Genomic DNA, 18,949 nt, shown 5'->3' with positions numbered 1-18,949 from the left:
CGGCACATACTCAACGTTCATAATACTAACCAGAACCCGAGCAATCCCGTGAGCTCTGGTGAACGCCATATCCACTCGCTCAGGCTTCCCAATCAAAATACCCAAGCTGGCCACAACGCGAGCATCCTGCAAAGGCTTGGATGGGGCCCCGGAAAAACGCAACCACGCCTGGGTAAGCGGCGCACCCTGAGGCTCCACCAGCTTCCACTCGTGGAACTCAAGGATGCCATCAGTTCCCGGTACATTACACATCCCAAAACTCAGCAACCTCTGCAGGTCCTCAACCGAAGGAAACTCAACTCTGAACATCTTATCATCGAGACTGACGAGGTCCCACTGGAAGTCCCCAGGGACAAGCTCCCGAAGCCTCTGCACGATCTGCGTCTCAGAGACCTCCCCTCTGGTGACCTTAACAATCCCCGTAGTCATGCTCGGGGTCTCATCAGTAACCTCTCGCTCATACGGAGACTCAAAAAACATGAGCTCAGCACAGTAAACGCCATACATCATAAGTGACGGTGCCTGCTCTCGCAGAATCAGGCAGTCTCCGGAATCATGTGCCGGCTTGCCGCAGGTGTCGCATAGCCGAGCCACACACTCCGCAATGAAGTGGCCCTTGTCGCCACAACGATAGCAAAGCATCTTTTCCTTCTTACGCGCCCATTTGGACGCCCTATCTAACTCAGCCCTTTCCGTCGTTTCCGCAGACACATCAATCATAACCTCATTCTTAGGGACCTCGACAGTAGCAAGAGCCGTTACCACCTCCATAGCGTGACCGGTCAGAACTGGTTCCTTGGCAGCCCCGCTAACTGTCCCCTGCTCGACAACAACAGTAGGGGGTGGTTGACGGGGACGGTACCGGCCCCCGCGGCCTCCCCGACCCCCCCGATGGCCACGGTAACCACCACGCTGCCGATTATCCGGACCAGACTGCCCCTCAACAAAGCCACCGGACGGACCCAAGAACGGCCTCTCAGCTGTACCATCGCTTTGCCAAGCGTAACCTCGACCTCCACCCGTTGACGAAGAGCCGCGTGTTGTCCATTCCCGTAGACATCGTAGCCGTCATCCCCCCATTGACCCCGGGGCACAACCACAGAGCCACCACCGTTCTGCGGCGGCGAAGATGGGCGAGCAACGACGTGGGGAGGAGGGGCCGGCCTGGGCAGCGGAACCGACGACACCGGCGCCTTCGGGGGAGGAGCCCCCCGGCCCGCAGCGGTCAAAGCCCCGTTGGCGGCCATCGGCCGGGGATCGGACGCCGGCCCGCCTCGCCCGCCCGCCGACAAGATGGGAACCGGCGACTTCCCGGCGGGCGCCACACCAAAGCCCCTGCCCCGCGTCCCGCCACAACCTTGGGGGGCACCACTCCGCCCCGCCCAGGCCCAGGCGTCGGCGCCGGCGACATACCCCGGCCACCTCCTTGGCCCGGCTGCGGCGGCACAACAGCCCTCGCAGACCCGCTAGGTGCCGGCGGCCTCTTGAGCGGAGGGGGCGCACCGCCAGGAGCAGGCGGCCTCTTACCCGGAGGAGGCGCACCACCAGGAGCGGCCATCGCGCAGAGAGGAAGGATGCGGCGAGCCCGGCCCGGCCCCAGCAAACGGCGATGCGGCGCCCGTCGCAACGAAACCCTAGGACTGCGCAGCGAAGGGGTGGGAGACGACGAACGTAGCGTGCATGCGCCCCCCTCGATCGTAGTAGTTGGACTCGGCTCTGGCTGGGCCTCATACCCACCGGAACTCGGCCCACTCATACCACACGGCCCAACATCTTGCGGCCCAACTTGGCCCAGCAAAAATTTCAAACGCTCCTTTCGAGCGTCTCTGATCTGGATCGCCGTGACCGGCTGCGCCGCAGCCGCGGTCACCTCCGGCGCCGATCGAGAGCTCGTCCGGTGAGCAACCTTCCGTCCCAGCTGTTGTTTAGAAGCTACCACACCATGCTTCTTTTTCTTCCGCGAAACTCTCGTCCAACCATCCGAAGAAAAATAATCCGACAAAGTATGAGGCGGTAAAAATACCTTGGGAATAGGTCCTTTCCACGGCTTGATCTTCGTCGACGAGGATTTACCGTGTCCCTCCGTTATCTGATCGAGAGCCTTCTTGACCTATAGACCCTTAGACGGATCCCGTACCATGCCCGAAATGATCGCGTTGGGCTCGGTCTCGTCAGACAAAATGCATCCGCCCTCACCTTCTTCGTTCGCATCGGTATCATCCGCAAGCACCCAAAATCGTCCTCCGATGTTAGGCTTAGGAGCTGCATTCTCGGAGTCCGACGCGAGATCGACTAATTCAATCGATTCCTCCACAAGCGAACTCTCCTGCACACACTCACGAACGACAATTTGAAAATCATCAATAGCAAAACACGCACCTGCTTGGATCTGTTCATCCACATCCAGATAGCGTCCCGCGAGAATGTCATGATCTCGATCTCGAACTGTCGTCCATCTAGATGCCGCATGGTAGTAGAGGAACCCATCTCTACCCGATCCAATCTTGTGGTCATCGCTGAATTTGATCCTCCATCTGATAGGGACCAAGAGAGAATCAGCCTGAATCACCGCATCATCCTCCGATCCGGCCGGCCCCCTCCGAACTGCCAGCGCCGGCGGCGGCGGAACCAAGGTCTCCAGGACCGGCGACGAAGGAACCGGCCCCCCCTGGATTGCCAGCGCCGCCGGCGGCAGAACCGCGGTCACCAGTACCGGCGGCGGTGGATCTGGAGGCCGCTGCATTTCCGGCGTCATTTCCGGTGCCCACACATATGCACTCTTCCCGACTTTTTTATGTTCCTATGTTCCAAATACTCGTTAAAATTATGTCCAAAATGACAGATTTTTTTGAACTGGAGGGAGTAACTACTATGTAATTCTCTGTTTGAATGATGTACTACTGCAATTAAACTTCTATACATTTCAAAAATTATCTTTGGATGTTCAAGAAAATGGTGCTGCTACGGATGTCAATCTAACTTCTCATTAAATTGCCTTTGCATGTTATACTTACCACTTTGTTGAAGGTATATTCTAAAGGTAGTTTGTTTGAGAAGGCTAAAGAGTTGCTAACTGAATTGGAAGCCCCAGGCTTTGCACAGGACGAGGTAAAACATGTGGTGTCACACACACCACTGCTCATACCCAAGTTTGTATGGTCCTATATAAGAGCCAGACAAATGAGAGTCAAATGCTCAAAACTGCCAACACAATTTACTAATCAGGATTCAGGAACTGCATTGCATGTTTTATTCATTTAATTGCATGGCTCCAATTCACTCTGCATATCATCGCATACCAGCGCTTATCAAATGGAAATCAAATGCTTATCAAATGCAATCAAATGATCTGTCTTTGTATATGCATATCAGCGCTTGATTCATTTTCTTTTGGTGCATTTATCTATCCCTCGATTGATGCTCTCCACTTGTTTGTGTTATTGTTCCGCAATTGTATTTGTCTGTTCGTGTTTTGTTGCATCGGTTTAAAATTATGATTTGTTCATCAGAGTTTCTGGTGGTCGTTCTGTTGTTGCTACTCATTGGTAATTGGTTTTTGCAGCTGGGTCGCGTTTGCGCTTCAGGTACGATTCTCTCTTCCTTCCATATTTTTTTTCTGTTCTTAGCCTTCATGTCGTATCGTGCTACTGATGTTGTTACATAATAATGCCATGGTTTCCTTCATCAGTATTATTGTAGGGTGCACACGGTATGAGCTACATCGATCCTGCTGCGGGTCATGCTGCTGCATGTGGTCGTTGTCTTGCACGGCGGCAAAACAGAGTGTCAGCTCGAATCACACTGTTTCAAAGTGCGATTTGCCCATGTCTCTCGCCTGTTCTGCCCCACACTCTCTCTTCTTATAAAGCCGAATTCCTAGAAGGCATACACATGATTCAAGCTAGGACATGCTATCATCTCTATTTCCCAATTAAATTGTTTCACCCTGAACACAACTTTCGCTCAAAAATCTGTGAACCTCTCATTATTTACATGGCCTTGCTCTTCTCCTGTTTTCATAAGTCCATGCTTGCATGCCTATTCTAATGACCTATATTACGGCGCTGGGTACATGTGAAAGGAGGCGCTGGGTGGGCGTGGACAGGAGGCGATGCAGGACAGATGTAGAAGAGACGGAGTAGGGCAACTACAGTTGGGGCGGCTATGTGATAAAGATAGAGAGGGAAGTTGAGAGAGATTTAGGCGAGCTTCAGTAGACGAGAATATTTTGTTAGATATGTGAGCCCAAGATGTGCGATGCTCCAGCAGGTATGTGATGCTAATGCATATATAAAGAGAGGTGTGATGTGTAAGGTTGCTATTTTCGTTGATCTCCTGCTGCTGTTGGTATTTTTGCTAGCTATGTGAGCCCAAAATATGCATTGCTGATTGCCACATTATGCTGTAAGCTTCTTCAAGACAACATGTAGGTGTTTAGATTGCTCAATATGAGGTGATGGGAGATGGACTACAAGGAAAGAAGTACCCAGGTCCGTGCCATTCTTGAATGTGTTATCATTAGTTATCCTGTTGCCGTGTATTAGTTTCTTGCTAGCATCTTTAACCTTTAGGGATTTCAAAGTTTATACACATCTGATGGAAGATTGAGTTCTATAAGTTTTAATATGTACTCCCTCCGTTCCAAAATAGATGACTCAACTTTGTACTAACTATAGTACAAAGTTAGTACAAAGTTGGGTCATCTATTTTGGAACGGAGGGAGTAGCATTTCTTACCAACCACTTGAAGTCCAGAATAGAAAATATAGCAGTTTGAAAGCTTGATTTAAGGAATAGTCAAAGATAAAAACATTTTCGTCTAATTTTCATGAGGTGTTGGATTTTCAGCTTTCAGATCTGAATACCTTCTACTTAGACCTAAGCACTTAATAGATCTTCTTTGTTGTTAAATGTAGTCAGTCAGAGTCGTTTTTGTTTGGAAATTAGGTCGTTTACAATAAAAGGAAAGCAGTACCACAAGTGGGATGCGCTATAGTGTTGTAACAAGTCCCATCTTGCAATTTGAGGCTCATGCTATTGTGTTTTCATCTTGAAGTTGAACTTCTTTTTTGACTGTTTACAGATCATAGGTGACACCAGTGGGAAGCGATATACTATTGCAAGTCCCATCTTTCAATTTGAGGCCCATGCTATTGTGTTTTTCATCTTGAAGTTGAACTTTTTTACTGTTTATGGATCATAGATGAAATATGAATGACCAATATCGATGCAAATTACCTACCACAGGACCATTTCAATGATGCTTGGTGAAGTGAGCTACAGAGGTACAAATTACACATAAAGAATTAATCTGTTGGTATGGATTTGCCATATCTTAAGTTTCACCTCAAAATAAACTCTGGACTTCTCTGTCTTTTGCCCTGTCCATATCAACAAATCACCATAGATGAGCAGGCGCGTCCCACTGGCGATGCCGACCGCGTATTGTGCTGTAGTCCATCCACAACGCCATAAGAGAGCGGCTGGACTATGACAAGGACGTTGCCTTCAGCTTCTCCGCCATGCGGGATTATTCTTTGACCTTTCACAATTCCATCTAGTGTCCCTACTTTCAAGCATAGTTTTGATGTTCCATGACCTTTTGCATGTACCCAGCGCCGTTATGACTTTTACAAGAGAAGTTGAGAGAGATGTTTTTCTTGTACTTTCAGTTATGACTTTTGTTCTATAATCTTTTCCTGTTTGGATGTGCCTAGCACAATAGTAAATTTGCCGACTACTAATTGATACTTCTATGTGTTGTGTGTGTGCTGAGCAACTCAATCTAAAATGCCAAGGTTTGCAAGGGCTCGTTGTTCCGCAAGGTACTGGTTTGCGAGCCTAACTTGTTTGCGGCCTCCAAGGTTATCTTGGGCAATAGGCAACAACAAAGAAGCGTCCAGTTGCGTAAGTGCCCACTAATGCTGGATCTTGTTACTTCCACTATAGGATCTTTCAATTTTCAGAACAAATGAGTACAACCAATTATGTTGTAGCTATGATATCAGAATAGATACCCAACTCCTCTATGTATCTCAGATATAGCTAATGCATCTCGACGAATGGGCATTACATCTTTTCCATTGAATAAAAGTTATATCTCCAAGATAAGAATGCTCCATTTTGTTGGTCTTCCTGTTTGCCTTGCATAGACGTATGTTGGCAAGGCTTACTCTTTTGAAATTCATGTTTTCTGGTGTTGTGATGGATATTTAGATATTTGTCCCTCCAACTACTGGAATAATTTAACAAGTTTACGTAATGGAAATCTAGCTTTATAAAAACTGATTAGGATCTGCACATTTCTATGTGTTTACTAGAGCTATCTGTTAATATAGACCTGCTGGCTTGCCATGCTTTATAACTAAAATATATGTTGTTGCAATTCTACTGCATGTATTCTCTTTTGAAGGATTGCCGCTCCTTTTATTGTATTCTGATTTAAGTAAATGGCACCCATCAGGGTTGTATAAACACGTTAACAAGTCCAACAACATGACAAGTACGCACAGTCACGCCTCAAGAGACGTACCCAGGGCGCGCCCCAGCCACTAGTTTGAATGAAGGATCTAAGGTTTTCAGAAGAAAAAACTTGAATTTTTCACATGCCTTTTCACAAAGCTTTATACTGCAATGCAGTAGTGTAACAACCCAGATGCAACAACACGCACATTCCATAGCAAGGACACTAAAGTGGAACAAGCTAAGGGAAAACGACGACCGATGAAAGAGGTGTTTGATGAAACTGAATATGTTCCAAGCGATACTTAATCAGAAGGGACGAAGCAGCCCAGGCCTGACATGCACGCTGCTGGGCCACAATTGTATAAGCCAGCGAGCAGAACTGGTGAGGTGGATCATAGAACTGAACCGAAGTACCCTGGCAAGGGGGATCTCACTTGAATTCAGCCTCTCTGTGTAGTTGTTCCTGTGGTTGAGAAATCCGTTCCTGGACATTGTGACAGTAGTTCCTTTGATCTGTGTGTAGTGGGATCGTAACAAGTACAGTAGTCCCATGGGAACACTCAGTTTAATGCCAATGATCATATGTATTTGCAATATACAGTTTATTGGCGAGATCCAATAAAACAGCTAAGCATGTACACTTGGTGAGCCTCTACGCTTGAACACGAATCAGAGCCTAAGTGACAGACGGTTACAGGAGGACGCGTCGCCGTCGGGCCGGCTGTAGGGGACGGCGCGCGCGGCGAGCCTTCCCTTGCGCTTCGCCATGAACCGCTGCAGCGACGCCTTCCTCGCCATGGGCAGGTCGCCATTCGCCGCCTCGCAGTTCCCTCGCGCTGTGCCTGAGACACCAGCGACGCGGAGCAGCTCGGCCGCCCTGTCAGCCGGGACCTCGTCCAGCACCAGCACCTGCCCGCCGTAGAAGATGGTCATCTGCGCGTTCGCCGGCGCAGGACCCGCCTCGTGGTCGTCTTGCGCGGGCACTTCCGCTCCAGGCATGAGGGGGAGGACCACCGTGGCCGCCGGCCGCGTCTCCGCCGCCTTGATGCAGCGGCTGAGAACGCCGCACGCTGCAGCGAACCGTAGGCCCTTAGGGCTCCCTGTCGCCGCCATTGCTTGCCGGTCGGTCGATCGATCGATCGGTCGCCTTGTACGCTCTGGAAGCCTGGCGAGCTCGCAGTGCCTCTGCTAGTTGATCGGCTGTTGGTTGCAGAAATAATAAAACGGTGATGGATCAGGTGGTGAGATGGGTTTGATTTATAGGAATCGCGCATCCTGTGGGCAGTTGCTGTCAAATGCGGGACGCGGGCTGTTTCTTTCTTTCTGGTCGCCTTTGGCACGAAGAACACGTGCTGGACGACAGCGCGATAGTTGCAACGTGGTGGATGGTACTCCCCTCGTGCCGCACGTTCAGTTGTTAATTCGGCGGCAGCCAGCGGGCGGCACGTTCAGATCAGAAAATGATGGACCGGATCCTTTCCCCGCTGCCGACTCCGGTGCAGCTATTTTTTTATTTTATTTTTACTCGCGAATACAAGAGGACGAGGCCCTCTTTTTCGGGCGTGCTATTCGTTAGCCGGCTGATCTTTTGAAAAGATCCGCTTGTTCGTGAGCCGTTCAATCTATATTTTCAAAAGACCCGCCTGTTCGTGAGCCCTCCAATCTATATTTTCAAAAGATCCGCCTGTTTGTGAGCCGTCCAATCTATATTGCTCACCGTACGATCCCTCTTTGCAACAAAAGCTTTGTTTCAAGAACATCGATGACATTTGCAAATCCGATGAGCTCGCACTCCCACGTCTCCGCAACAACTGCGATGTTTCAGAAAAATTACAACATCGACGAAGGTTTAGAAACACCGGCGACTGTGCAATTCGGCGAGCTCACAGACCCGCATCTCTGCAACAACAGTTATGTTTCCAGAAAAATTACAACACCGGCGATGTTTCAGAAACACCAGTGACTTTGCAATCCGGCGAGCTCGCGTCACCAGCTTGCTCCGCGGCACGACGTCGTCCCACCGAGGTGGCCCTTGTGAGCCTCGCCGGCCGGCCTGCTTGCTGAAGACACTGATGGTTTCCCCTGTGGTAGTGGTGGATCGAGAGTATGGCAGCGGTGGTCGAGGATCCGACGGCGGCGAGCCAAGCTTCAGTGAGGCCATCCCACGGCGGCATGCTGGAGGGTGGGAGCCCATGAGTTAGGCAGATGCCATGGCGGCTGGTAGGTGAGAAATACATAGATGAAAGAGAGAGAGGGAGTCAACGTTGAGGAAATAATTGGATGAGAATCATCGGTGGAGGTAAGGATAATGAGAGAAAAAGTGATGCACAAGCCCGTGCTGCAACTTCAACATGAGCCATGTTACAATAATGGCCGAACTTTCAAAGGGACATGCGTCACGCGCGTGAGGGGGGGGAGCGAGGAAAATCAATCGGGTAAGCGCTAGCATTTTCCCTCTTCTTTTTTGATTCGAAAACTCGGGGATCTTTAGGCTGAGGTCCCTCTACTAACTAGAGTACGAACTAAAACAGTGTCAAACTATAGTACAAGGACATAAATGAAAGTAGTACTCTACTATGAGCTAACGGTATCTCTAGCCGATGACCTAAAAAGTTAAGGAGTGAACGGCTGAATAAATCTTAGTGGAGTATTTTTACACCACTAAGTTTTGGTCGTTTATTACTGATTCCTTAAATATAGTGGAGTAAATTTGGTTTTTGCCAAATTCATTTCATTTTCGGCCACCGAACTACCTTTTTATTGTATTGAACGACACTTTGATACATGGAGTATATAATTCATTAATTCTTTGCTAAGAGAACTGATCTAAAGAAAACTACAAAAGAATTTACACACTTCAATAGAAATCTAACTTCAATAACTGCTTCCACTAGTTGAATTAATAATTTCTCCCTGCCTTCATTGCCAACATTGTTGGATTTCTCAATTGGCTTCTCGAACTTGCACACTTTTTTCGTCTCCGTCTCCACACAATTGGACATTGCGTCGTATCTAGTCTCATCTCTAGTCTCTAGTACATAGTGCACGAACAACTAGCAAATTTCTCGCTATCAATAGATCGATGTACTCTTCTTCTCAATACCAAAAACTGCATCCATCCTACACACAATTTTAAGCAACAATAAGCTATAGATTGCGACGAATCGGAAGAACAACCACACGAACAAACACTCACCCTGTTCTTTTCGCACTTGAAGAATACTCATCTGGAATGTTTCGGCGTGCTCGAAACTCGGCGCAACACCAGCCGTGGCCACTGGTTACACTTAATGGCCGACACCGGGGAGCCGACGAGCTGCTGGGCTAGTGCCGATCCCGGCTGATGGCCACCGTGCGTGACCGTGCCGGTGGCCAGTCGACCAGTGATATCCGAACGCCTAGGGGAGGATGCCATACCGAGATGCGGCAGACAGTCGTTGCAGGGGCTACATGAGTCTGTATCGTCGAATCCATCCAAAACGTAGATCTGCCGATTTGGCCGCATGTGACAACGAGAGAGGCCTAAATCCAGGTGGGTGAGAAGCGCAAAGGGTCCTACGGAGTGTCAGTAGTGGCGAGTGGTTGCCGACGAAGGCAGGAAGGAAGGCACCGAAGTAGATGTGGCACGGGGGTGGGGTGGGTGCGGACGAGGGGGAAGCTTTTTTGCTCGGGTGGGTGGCGGCTGAGTAAAAATAGGCGTCCGTGGAGTCGAGAAGTAAACTTTTTACTCCTCTATCTGGTTTAGAAGATCGGCTAGATACCGATTAGAGAAATAAAGCTGAAAATTTCCCTCCTCTGGCTTTTTAGGGACCGGCCAGAGATGCACTGAGAGGGAGAGAACGGCGCGCTAGCTCACAGGCAGTCCCAACAGGTTTGGCGCATTCGACACCTTAGAGCATCTACAGCCGGACTTGGCAAATCCGGCCGCTCAAACGCCCGCGTGACCAAGCATGCCTCAAATTTCCACAGTTTCAGCCAGACATCTCATGCTAGATTCTCAAATCCATAAAAGACATGCAAACTAAAAGAAACCTACGTACTATGTCGATCACCTGGCTACTCGTCGTCGGAGATGTTGACGATCTCCGTGCCCGGCTCCGGCAGCAAGGACGGAAACTACAGCTCCGGCTCCTCCGGCGCCTACAGCTGCTCCGCTCCGGCCTCCTCCGCCTCTATCTTCGTCTCGAGTTCTACGAAGAGCAGGCCGGACTCCGCCTGCTCCGGCCGGAGGAACGCCCAGTTGGCCTCCACATAGGCCTCATCCTGGATAGACTTCAGGATGGCCTGCTGCCTCGCCATCTCGTCGGACCAAGCGACGGCGAACTCCGCCTCCGCCTGCTCCATGTTGAAGCCCAGCACCTGCTGCTCCGGTAGCTCCGACTCCTGCTACTCCGCCTCCTCCTCTTCCCCCGGCTGCTCCTCCTCCTCCTCCGGCTCCGGCGAGTCCGGAGGCAACCCAGCAGCGATGCGGGCGGCGCGCGTGGCTTGCCTCGCCCAGATCTCCTGCTGGATCTCGTAGCGGCGCTACGGCGTCAGCATGGCGTGGTAGATGATCTTGCTCCGGACCATGGCGGAGTGCCGAAGCATGGCGGAGCGTCGGACTGTGGGCAGAGCGTCGGAGCGGGAGAGGAAGGAGGTGGATGGGCTCGGACTGGCGGCGCGGAAAGGGGGGAGGTGGATGGGCTCGGACTGGCAGTGCGGAGAGGGGGGTGGTGGATGCGTTAGGGTTGCGGGACGCCGGCCGGCTTAAATAGCCGGATTTGGTTCTGGACGGCGAGCCGGAGCGGCGCCACGCGGCTCTCACACCGCGGCCACAGACATGGCGTCCGTCGGACCGCCGGTTTCCGGGCGTTTCCCATGGGACCCTTCGTCAGTCCGACATGGTGGGCGCACCCGGGCCTACATATCCGCCCCATATTTGGGCTGGATATGGAGGGTGGCGGTAAACCCAGACATTTGAGGCACATTTAAAGAGCCCGTCTGGGTCGAAAAAACGTGACCGGACAATGACCGGGCGGCCCATTCGGACGTATAAGACAGGTTTGAGGCGTCGAGCTGTAGATGGGATTTGTGGAGGGGAATGTAGCGCGGTCGTCGAGCCGACGACGAGAATGTGTCTGGCGAGCTCAAGTGCCTCCACCGTCGGTGACGAGGCAGCCAACTATGCTCCCTGGCGTCGGCCGGATTAGGCCCAAGCGTGCGCATGTTGTAGTATAATTTTATTTTGACACCTCGCCAATTCGCCATGATCATCATCAGTACAACAACAACCTCGCCAATTCGCCATGATCATCATCAGTACAACAACATGTATAGTTACTGATCATAATAGTTCAGATCAACAATTTGGACTCCAACAGCAGCCACACATTTGCTTGGACCGTAAATTACTCGGGCTACTCTACTACGCATCATGAACACGAATCAGAGCGTAAGCGTGAGACGATTACAGGAGGCCGTGTCGCCGTCGGGCCGGCTGTAGGGGACGGCGCGCGCGGCGACCCTTCCCTTGCGCTTCTCCATGAACCGCTGCAGCGACGCCTTCCTCGCCATGGGCAGGTCGCCGTTCCCTCGCGTGGTGCCTGCTGCGGCAGCGACACGGAGCAGCTCGGCCGCCCTGTCAACCGGGACCTCGTCCAGCACCAGCACCTGCCCGCCGTACAAGATGGTCATCTGCGCGCTCGCCGGCGCAGGACCCGCCGCATGCTCATCTTGCGCGGGCACTTCGGCTCCGGGCATGAGGGGGAGGACCACCGTGGCCGCCGGCCGCGCGTCCGCCGCCTTGATGCCGCGGCTGAGGACGCCGCACGCTACGGCGAACCGTCGGCTCTGAGCGCTCCCTGACGCCGCCATTCTTGACCTGACACCGTACGCTCTCGTAACCCTCTGTCTGCTGTGCCTCTACTAGTTGATCGGGTGTTGTGTTGGTTGGAGGAAGGAGATTGATGGACTAGAGATGGATAGATGGGTTTGATTTATAAGAATCACGCGCGTCCTGTTGGCTGTTGCTGTCAAAGTGGAGACGTGGGGTGTTTCTTTCTGGCAGTTGGAGGAAGGAAATTTCTGGCACGAAGAACACGTGCTGGTCGACAGCAAGATGGTTTCAACATGGTGACCCTCGTGCCGCAGCGTTTAGTTGTTAATTCGGCGGCGGGCGGCAGGTAGCAGGCATAGAGATTAGAAATTGATAGAGCTGGTCTTTTTCCGCCGCCGACTCCGGTGCGGCGATCATTGATACAAGAGGCCCCTCGGCAAATGTATCCGGCATTCTGTTGCTAACTTGAGTATAAACTAAAAGAGTGTCCAACTATTGAAAAAGGCTTCACGCCCGTTAGTGCATTTTTAATCAATCCCTAAGAAAATAGAGAATGATCCGGCCAAGTAAATCTTAGTGGAGTATTTATACTTCACTAAGTTTTGTCCGGTTCTAGTCGATTCTCTAATTTTTTCGGAAAAGGGGCGCTCTATTACTTATAAAATTATTACACCCGACCTCTGCGTAATTAAGATGCACACAGCCAAACAAGATCCTCTCGTACAAATGAAAAAGAAGGCGAAATGCAAAGAAACATGTAGAGTCCGTATAATTTTTTATTGTCTCATCATGGTGACAAATGACACGTTGTGAACTTCCATGCCAATTCCTCTTAATAAGGTTATCTTTAGTAAGAATGACTCCGCGATGAAGATACTATGCAAAGATTTTATTCTTAAGAGGTATCTTTATCTTCTAGATTTTCTTATTATTATCAGCTGGCACATCAGACTGGATTAACGCTCTATACATAGACTCCACTGAGAATTGTCCATTCCCATGGAGGTTTCATCGAAATACATCAGACCCATGTGACAATTGCACCATGGACAATCGCTGTAGCAAGATATTCCACGATTGGAGTCTGGGTCCAACTAAATCTCTTCTGAGCGTCACATTGGGCGGAAATGATTCCATTACTCTGGCGATAGTATCACCCTTGTGGCGCACAATGTTGTATAGAGCCGGATATTGTTCCCGGAGTGTGGCATTTCCTAGCCACTTGTCGTCCCAGAATCTAATTTCCGAACCATCCTTAATCAAGAAGGATCCATAGCAGAAAAAATATTTCTTCGTAGCCATTACACCCGCCCAAAAGTGGGAATCCCCAGGTTTCCAGTATACTTGGGATACTGCCTTGGACCCCGCATATTTCCTCGTTAACAGGGTTTACCATACACCATCTTTCGTCAATAATTTAAACAACCATTTGCGGAGAAGGGCCCTATTCTTAACCTCAAAGTCATGAATGCCCAACCCGCCTTGGTCTTTGGGACAGCAAACCACACTCCATTTTGCCAAAAGAATCTTGATCAGAAGTAATCCAATCTAGTAAAACTCCATTCAGCAACTGAAAGAAGGAAATCATATATAGTACCATATTACTTAGTACTGAATTTATGAGGACCAATCTTCCATCCAGAGACAACAATTTACCTTTCCAACTGTCAAGTCTTTTTTGTAGTCTCTCCTCAACATGTTTCCATTCAGCATTTGTGAGTCTCCAATAATGTATCGGTATCCCCAAATAAGTAATCGGAAACTGTCCCAACCCGCATCCAAACAGTTCAGCATACAGGTGGGCCTCATCTTGAGCCTCGCCAAAGGAAAAAAGATTCTCTAAATTTAGCAGAGTAAAATATAAATTTGTATAAATTCAATCTAGTCTCAACAAAATTTGCATACATCTAAACATAAGTTCAACCTAGTCTTGACAACCGAACATTAAGCACAAATTCAAACTAAACTACACTAAAGTACTCATCGTCATCGGCCATTGTGGAGGTCAAGCTAATCTTGCCTCGAAAGGCCACCGCCGGTGAGAAATGGGTCCGTTCCGGTGCCGTCGTCGTCGCAGCCGGGGAAGATGCGCCGCCACTCCTCAACGTCGAACTCCTTCTCCGCCTCGCTTCCCTCCTCGCCGCCTTGACAATGACCTCCCCGCCATTGTCCACGAATATCGCCCACTCCGCCTCCACGAGCTCGGGGTGCTGGCGGCGAACATCTGTACGTCTCCAACGTATCTATAATTTTTGATTGTTCCAAGCTATTATATTATCAATCTTGGATGTTTTATATGTATTTATATGCTATTTTATATGATTTTTGGGACTAACCTATTAACCTAGAGCCCAGTGTCAGTTTCTGTTTTTTCCTTGTTTCTGAGTATCGCAGAAAAGCAAAACCAAACGGAGTCCAATTGACCTGAAATTCAACGGAGATTGTTTTTGGACCAGAAGAAGCCTACGGAGTGCCGGAGATGGGCCAGAAGAGTCCCGAGGCCACCATGAGGGTGGGGGGCGCGCCCTACCCCCCTGGGCGCACCCCCCTACCTCGTGGCAGCGTCGAAGACCCCCTGACTTGTTCTCGACGCCAAAACCTCTTATATATACAGAAACCCCTAGAACATTACCTAGATCGGGAGTTCCGCCGCCGCAAGCCTCTATAGCCACCGAAAACCAATCTAGACCCGTTCCGGCACCTTGACGGAGGGGGGAATCCATCACCAGTGGCCATCTTCATCATCCCGGCACTCTCCATGATGAGGAGGGAGTAGTTCACCCTCGGGGCTGAGGGTATGTACCAGTAGTTATGTGTTTGATCTTTCTCTCTCTCTCTCTCTTATGTTCTTGATTCGGCACGATCTTGATGTATCGCGAGCTTTGCTATTATAGTTGGATCTTATGATGTTTCTCCCCCTCTACTCTCTTTTAATGGATTGAGTTTTCCCTTTGAAGTTATCTTATCGGATTGAGTCTTTAAGGATTCGAGAACACTTGATGTATGTCTTGCATGTGCTTATCTGTGGTGACAATGGGATATTCACGTGATCCACTTGATGTATGTTTTGGTGATCAACTTACGAGTTCCGTGACCTCGTGAACTTATGCATAGGGGTTGGCACACGTTTTCGTCTTGACTTCCTGGTAGAATCTTTGGGGCACTCTTTGAAGTACTTTGTGGTTGTTTGAATAGATGAATCTGAGATTGTGTGATGCATATCGTATAATCATACCCACGGATACTTGAGGTGACATTGGAGTATCTAGGTGACATTAGGGTTTTGGTTGATATGTGTCTTAAGGTGTTATTCTAGTATGAACTCTATGATAGATCGAACGGAAAGAATAGCTTCGTGTTATTTTACTACGGACTCTTGAATAGATCGATTAGAAAGGATAACTTTGAGGTGGTTTCGTACCCTAACATAATCTCTTCGTTTGTTCTCTGCTATTAGTGACTTTGGAGTGACTCTTTTTTGCATGTTCAGGGATAGTTATATGATCCAGTTATGTTATTATTGTTGAGAGAACTTGCACTAGTGAAAGTATGAACCCTAGGCCTTGTTTCAACGCCTTGCAATACCGTTTGTGCTCACTTTTATCAATAGTTACCTTGCTGTTTTTATATTTTCAGATTACAGAAACATATATCTACCATCCGTATTGCACATGTATCACCATCTCTTTGCCGAACTAGTGCACCAATACAATTTACCATTGTATTGGGTGTGTTGGGGACACAAGAGACTCTTTGTTATTTGGTTGCAGGGTTGTTTGAGAGAGACCATCTTCAACCTACGCCTCCCACAGATTGATAAACCTTAGGTCATCCACTTGAGGGAAATTTGCTACTGTCCTACAAACCTCTACACTTGGAGGCCCAACAACGTCTATAAGAAGAAGGTTGTGTAGTAGACATCAAGCTCTTTTCTGGCGTCTTTGCCGGGGAGGTGAGTGCTTGAAGGTATATCTTTAGATCTTGCAATCGAATCTTTTAGTTTCTTGTTTTATCACTAGTTTAGTTTATAAAAGAAAATTATAAAAAAATGGAATTGAGGGTGCCTCATATGCTTCATCTTTTTAATGTCTTCCGTGAAAATAAGGATTCCGATAATTGTGCTCAATTGCTAGAGGAAGAATGCATTAGAATGTTTGGCACTAAATATTTGAATGATGAGCATGATTGCAATGTTGTTAGTACGAATTTCTTGAATATCCATGATGCTAATGATATGAAAAGGCCCAAACTTGGGGATGCTATGTTTGATGAGAATGACATGTTTGAAAATATATTTGCTGCAATTAATGTTTGTCCCAAGCTTGTGGATGCTATGTTTAATGAAGATGATATTTTTAGCCTCCCAAGTTTTGATGAGCAAATTTATTATGATGATAGCATGCCTCCTATTTATGATGATTATATTGATGAAAGTGGGTTTGGAAGAGTGTCAACTTTAGGAAGTAACGATCCCACTATTTTGGAGGGTGTTGAATATTATTGTGACAATTATGAAAGTGGATTTGGAGAGGTCATGACTTTATTTAGTAATGATTCCACTATCTTGGAAGAGGTTTCAATCGATTATTATGAGAACAAAGTTGCTACTTATGATGATTATTGTGATGACACTTATGCTATAAAGAGTAGTGATGATTATATTTATAAAACTTGTCATGATTATGATCACCCTTTTTCTGAACACTACTCTTTTAACGTGGAAACAATTTATAGTATTCGAGTCTCTTATGATACTCCCACTATTCCGATTGAGAAGAATTTTACTTATGTAGAGAGTAGTAAATTTTCTATGCTTGTAGATCATGAAAAGAATGCTTTAGGTGCTGGTTATATTGTTGAATTCATTCATGATGCTACTGAAAATTATTATGAGGGAGGAATATATGCTTGTAAAAATTGCAATAATATCAAGTTTCCTCTCTATGTGCTTAAAGTTTTGAAGTTATGCTTGTTTTGCCTTCCTATGCTAGTTGATTATTGTTCCCATAAGTTGTTTGCTCACAAAATCCCTATACACAGGAAGTGGGTTAGACTTAAATGTTCTAGTCATATTCTTCATGATGCTCCCCTTATGTTTCAATTCTTATCTTTTTTGTGAGAATCATTGAAATCATCATGCCTAGCTAGGGTCATTAAACGTTAGCGCTTGTTGGGAGGCAACCCAATTTTATTTTTGTCCTTTGCTTTTGCTCCTGTTTAGTAATAAATAATCCATCTAGCCTCTGTTTAATGTGGTTTTATATTTTAATTAGTGTTTGTGCCAAGTAGAACCTTTGGGAAGACTTGGGTGAAGTCTATGTGATCTTGCTGTAAAAAACAGAAACTTTGCGCTCACGAGTTTAGCTGTCATTTTTTACAGAAGAGTGTTTTTAAGTTGATTCTTTTTGCAGATGATTAATAGACAAATTCCCCACGTCCACCAATTTATTTCAGAATTGTTGGAGTTCCAGAAGTATACGTTTGATACAGATTACTATAGACTGTTCTGTTTTTGACAGATTCTGTTTTCGTGTGTTGTTTGCTTATTTTGATGAATCTATGAGTAGTATCGGAGGGTATGAACCATAGAGAAGTTGTCATATAGTAGATATTACACCAATATGAATTTAGAATGAGTTTACAATAGTACCTAAGTGGTGATTTATTTTCTTATACTAACGGAGCTTGTGTTGTGAAGTTTTCAAGTTTTGGGTAAAGATCGATGGACTATGGAATAAGGAGTGGCAAGAGCCTAAGATTGGGGATGCCCAAGGCACCCCAAGGTAATATTCAAGGACAACCAAGAGACTAAGCTTTGGGATGCCCCGGATGGCATCCCCTTTTTCGTCTTCGTTCATCGATAACTTTACTTGGAGCTATATTTTTATTCACCACATGATATGTGTTTTGCTTGGAGCGTCATTTTATTTTATTTAGTTTTGCTTGCTGTTTGAATAATATCCCAAGATCTGAAATTCTTAAATGTTAGAGAGCCTTCACATAGTTGCATAATTATTCGACTACTCATTGATCTTCACTTATATCTTTCAGAGTAGTTTGTCATTTGCTCCAGTGCTTCACTTATATCCTTTTAGAGCACGGCAGTGGTTTTATTTTGAAGAAATAGATGAACTCTCGTGCTTCACTTATATTATTTTGAGAGTCTTTAGAACAGCATGGTAATTTGCTTAGGTTATGAATTTAGTCCTAATATGATAGGCATCCAAGAGGGATATAATAAAAACTTTCATATAAAGTGCATTGAATACTAAGAGAAGTTTGATTCCTTATGATTGTTTTGAGATATGAAGATGGTGATATTAGAGTCATGCTAGTTGAGTAGTTGTGAATTTGAGAGATACTTGTGTTAAAGTTTCTGATTCCCGTAGCATGCACTTATGGTGAACCGTTATGTGATGAAGTCGGAGCATGATTTATTTTTTGATTGTCTTCCTTATGAGTGGCGGTCGGGGACGAGCGATGCTCTTTTCCTACCAATCTATCCCCTTAGGAGCATGCACGTAGTACTTCGTTTCGATAACTAATAGATTTTTGCAATAAGTATGTGAGTTCTTTATGACTAATGTTGAGTCCATGGATTATACGCACTCTCACCCTTCCACCATTGCTAGCCTCTCTAATACCGCGCACCTTTCGCCGGTATCATACA

The 18,949-nt window shown here is 47.4% G+C and overlaps 2 protein-coding genes and 1 long non-coding RNA gene across 3 annotated transcripts; 1 reads left to right on the top strand and 2 right to left on the bottom strand.

Moving 5' to 3' along the window:
* Window positions 1-2,047: 2,047 nt before the first annotated feature.
* LOC123168943 (uncharacterized) lies at window positions 2,048-5,755 on the top strand. Its single transcript, XR_006484569.1, has 2 exons — window positions 2,048-2,470; window positions 2,542-5,755. It is a non-coding gene; the product is annotated as an uncharacterized lncRNA (long non-coding RNA).
* A 1,273-nt stretch (window positions 5,756-7,028) lies between these two features.
* Window positions 7,029-7,690, bottom strand: LOC123168942 (protein TIFY 11e). The gene has a single exon (XM_044586806.1). It carries the CDS (start codon window positions 7,575-7,577, stop codon window positions 7,134-7,136), a length of 444 nt encoding a protein of 147 aa, XP_044442741.1. The 5' UTR covers window positions 7,578-7,690; the 3' UTR covers window positions 7,029-7,133.
* A 4,029-nt stretch (window positions 7,691-11,719) lies between these two features.
* LOC123168941 (protein TIFY 11e) lies at window positions 11,720-12,421 on the bottom strand. Its single transcript, XM_044586805.1, has one exon. The coding sequence runs from the start codon at window positions 12,315-12,317 to the stop codon at window positions 11,889-11,891; it is 429 nt and encodes a 142-aa protein (XP_044442740.1). The 5' UTR covers window positions 12,318-12,421; the 3' UTR covers window positions 11,720-11,888.
* Window positions 12,422-18,949: the final 6,528 nt, after the last annotated feature.

Source organism: Triticum aestivum, chromosome 7D, assembly GCF_018294505.1.
Source record: "Triticum aestivum cultivar Chinese Spring chromosome 7D, IWGSC CS RefSeq v2.1, whole genome shotgun sequence".
Lineage (NCBI taxonomy): Eukaryota > Viridiplantae > Streptophyta > Magnoliopsida > Poales > Poaceae > Triticum > Triticum aestivum.
This window is presented reverse-complemented; position numbering and strand designations above follow the sequence as displayed.

Coding starts and splice junctions, on each gene's coding strand:
- LOC123168942 (XM_044586806.1), bottom strand. CDS start 7,577: ATGGCGGCGACAGGGAGCCCTAAGGGCCTACGGTTCGCTGCAGCGTGC.
- LOC123168941 (XM_044586805.1), bottom strand. CDS start 12,317: ATGGCGGCGTCAGGGAGCGCTCAGAGCCGACGGTTCGCCGTAGCGTGC.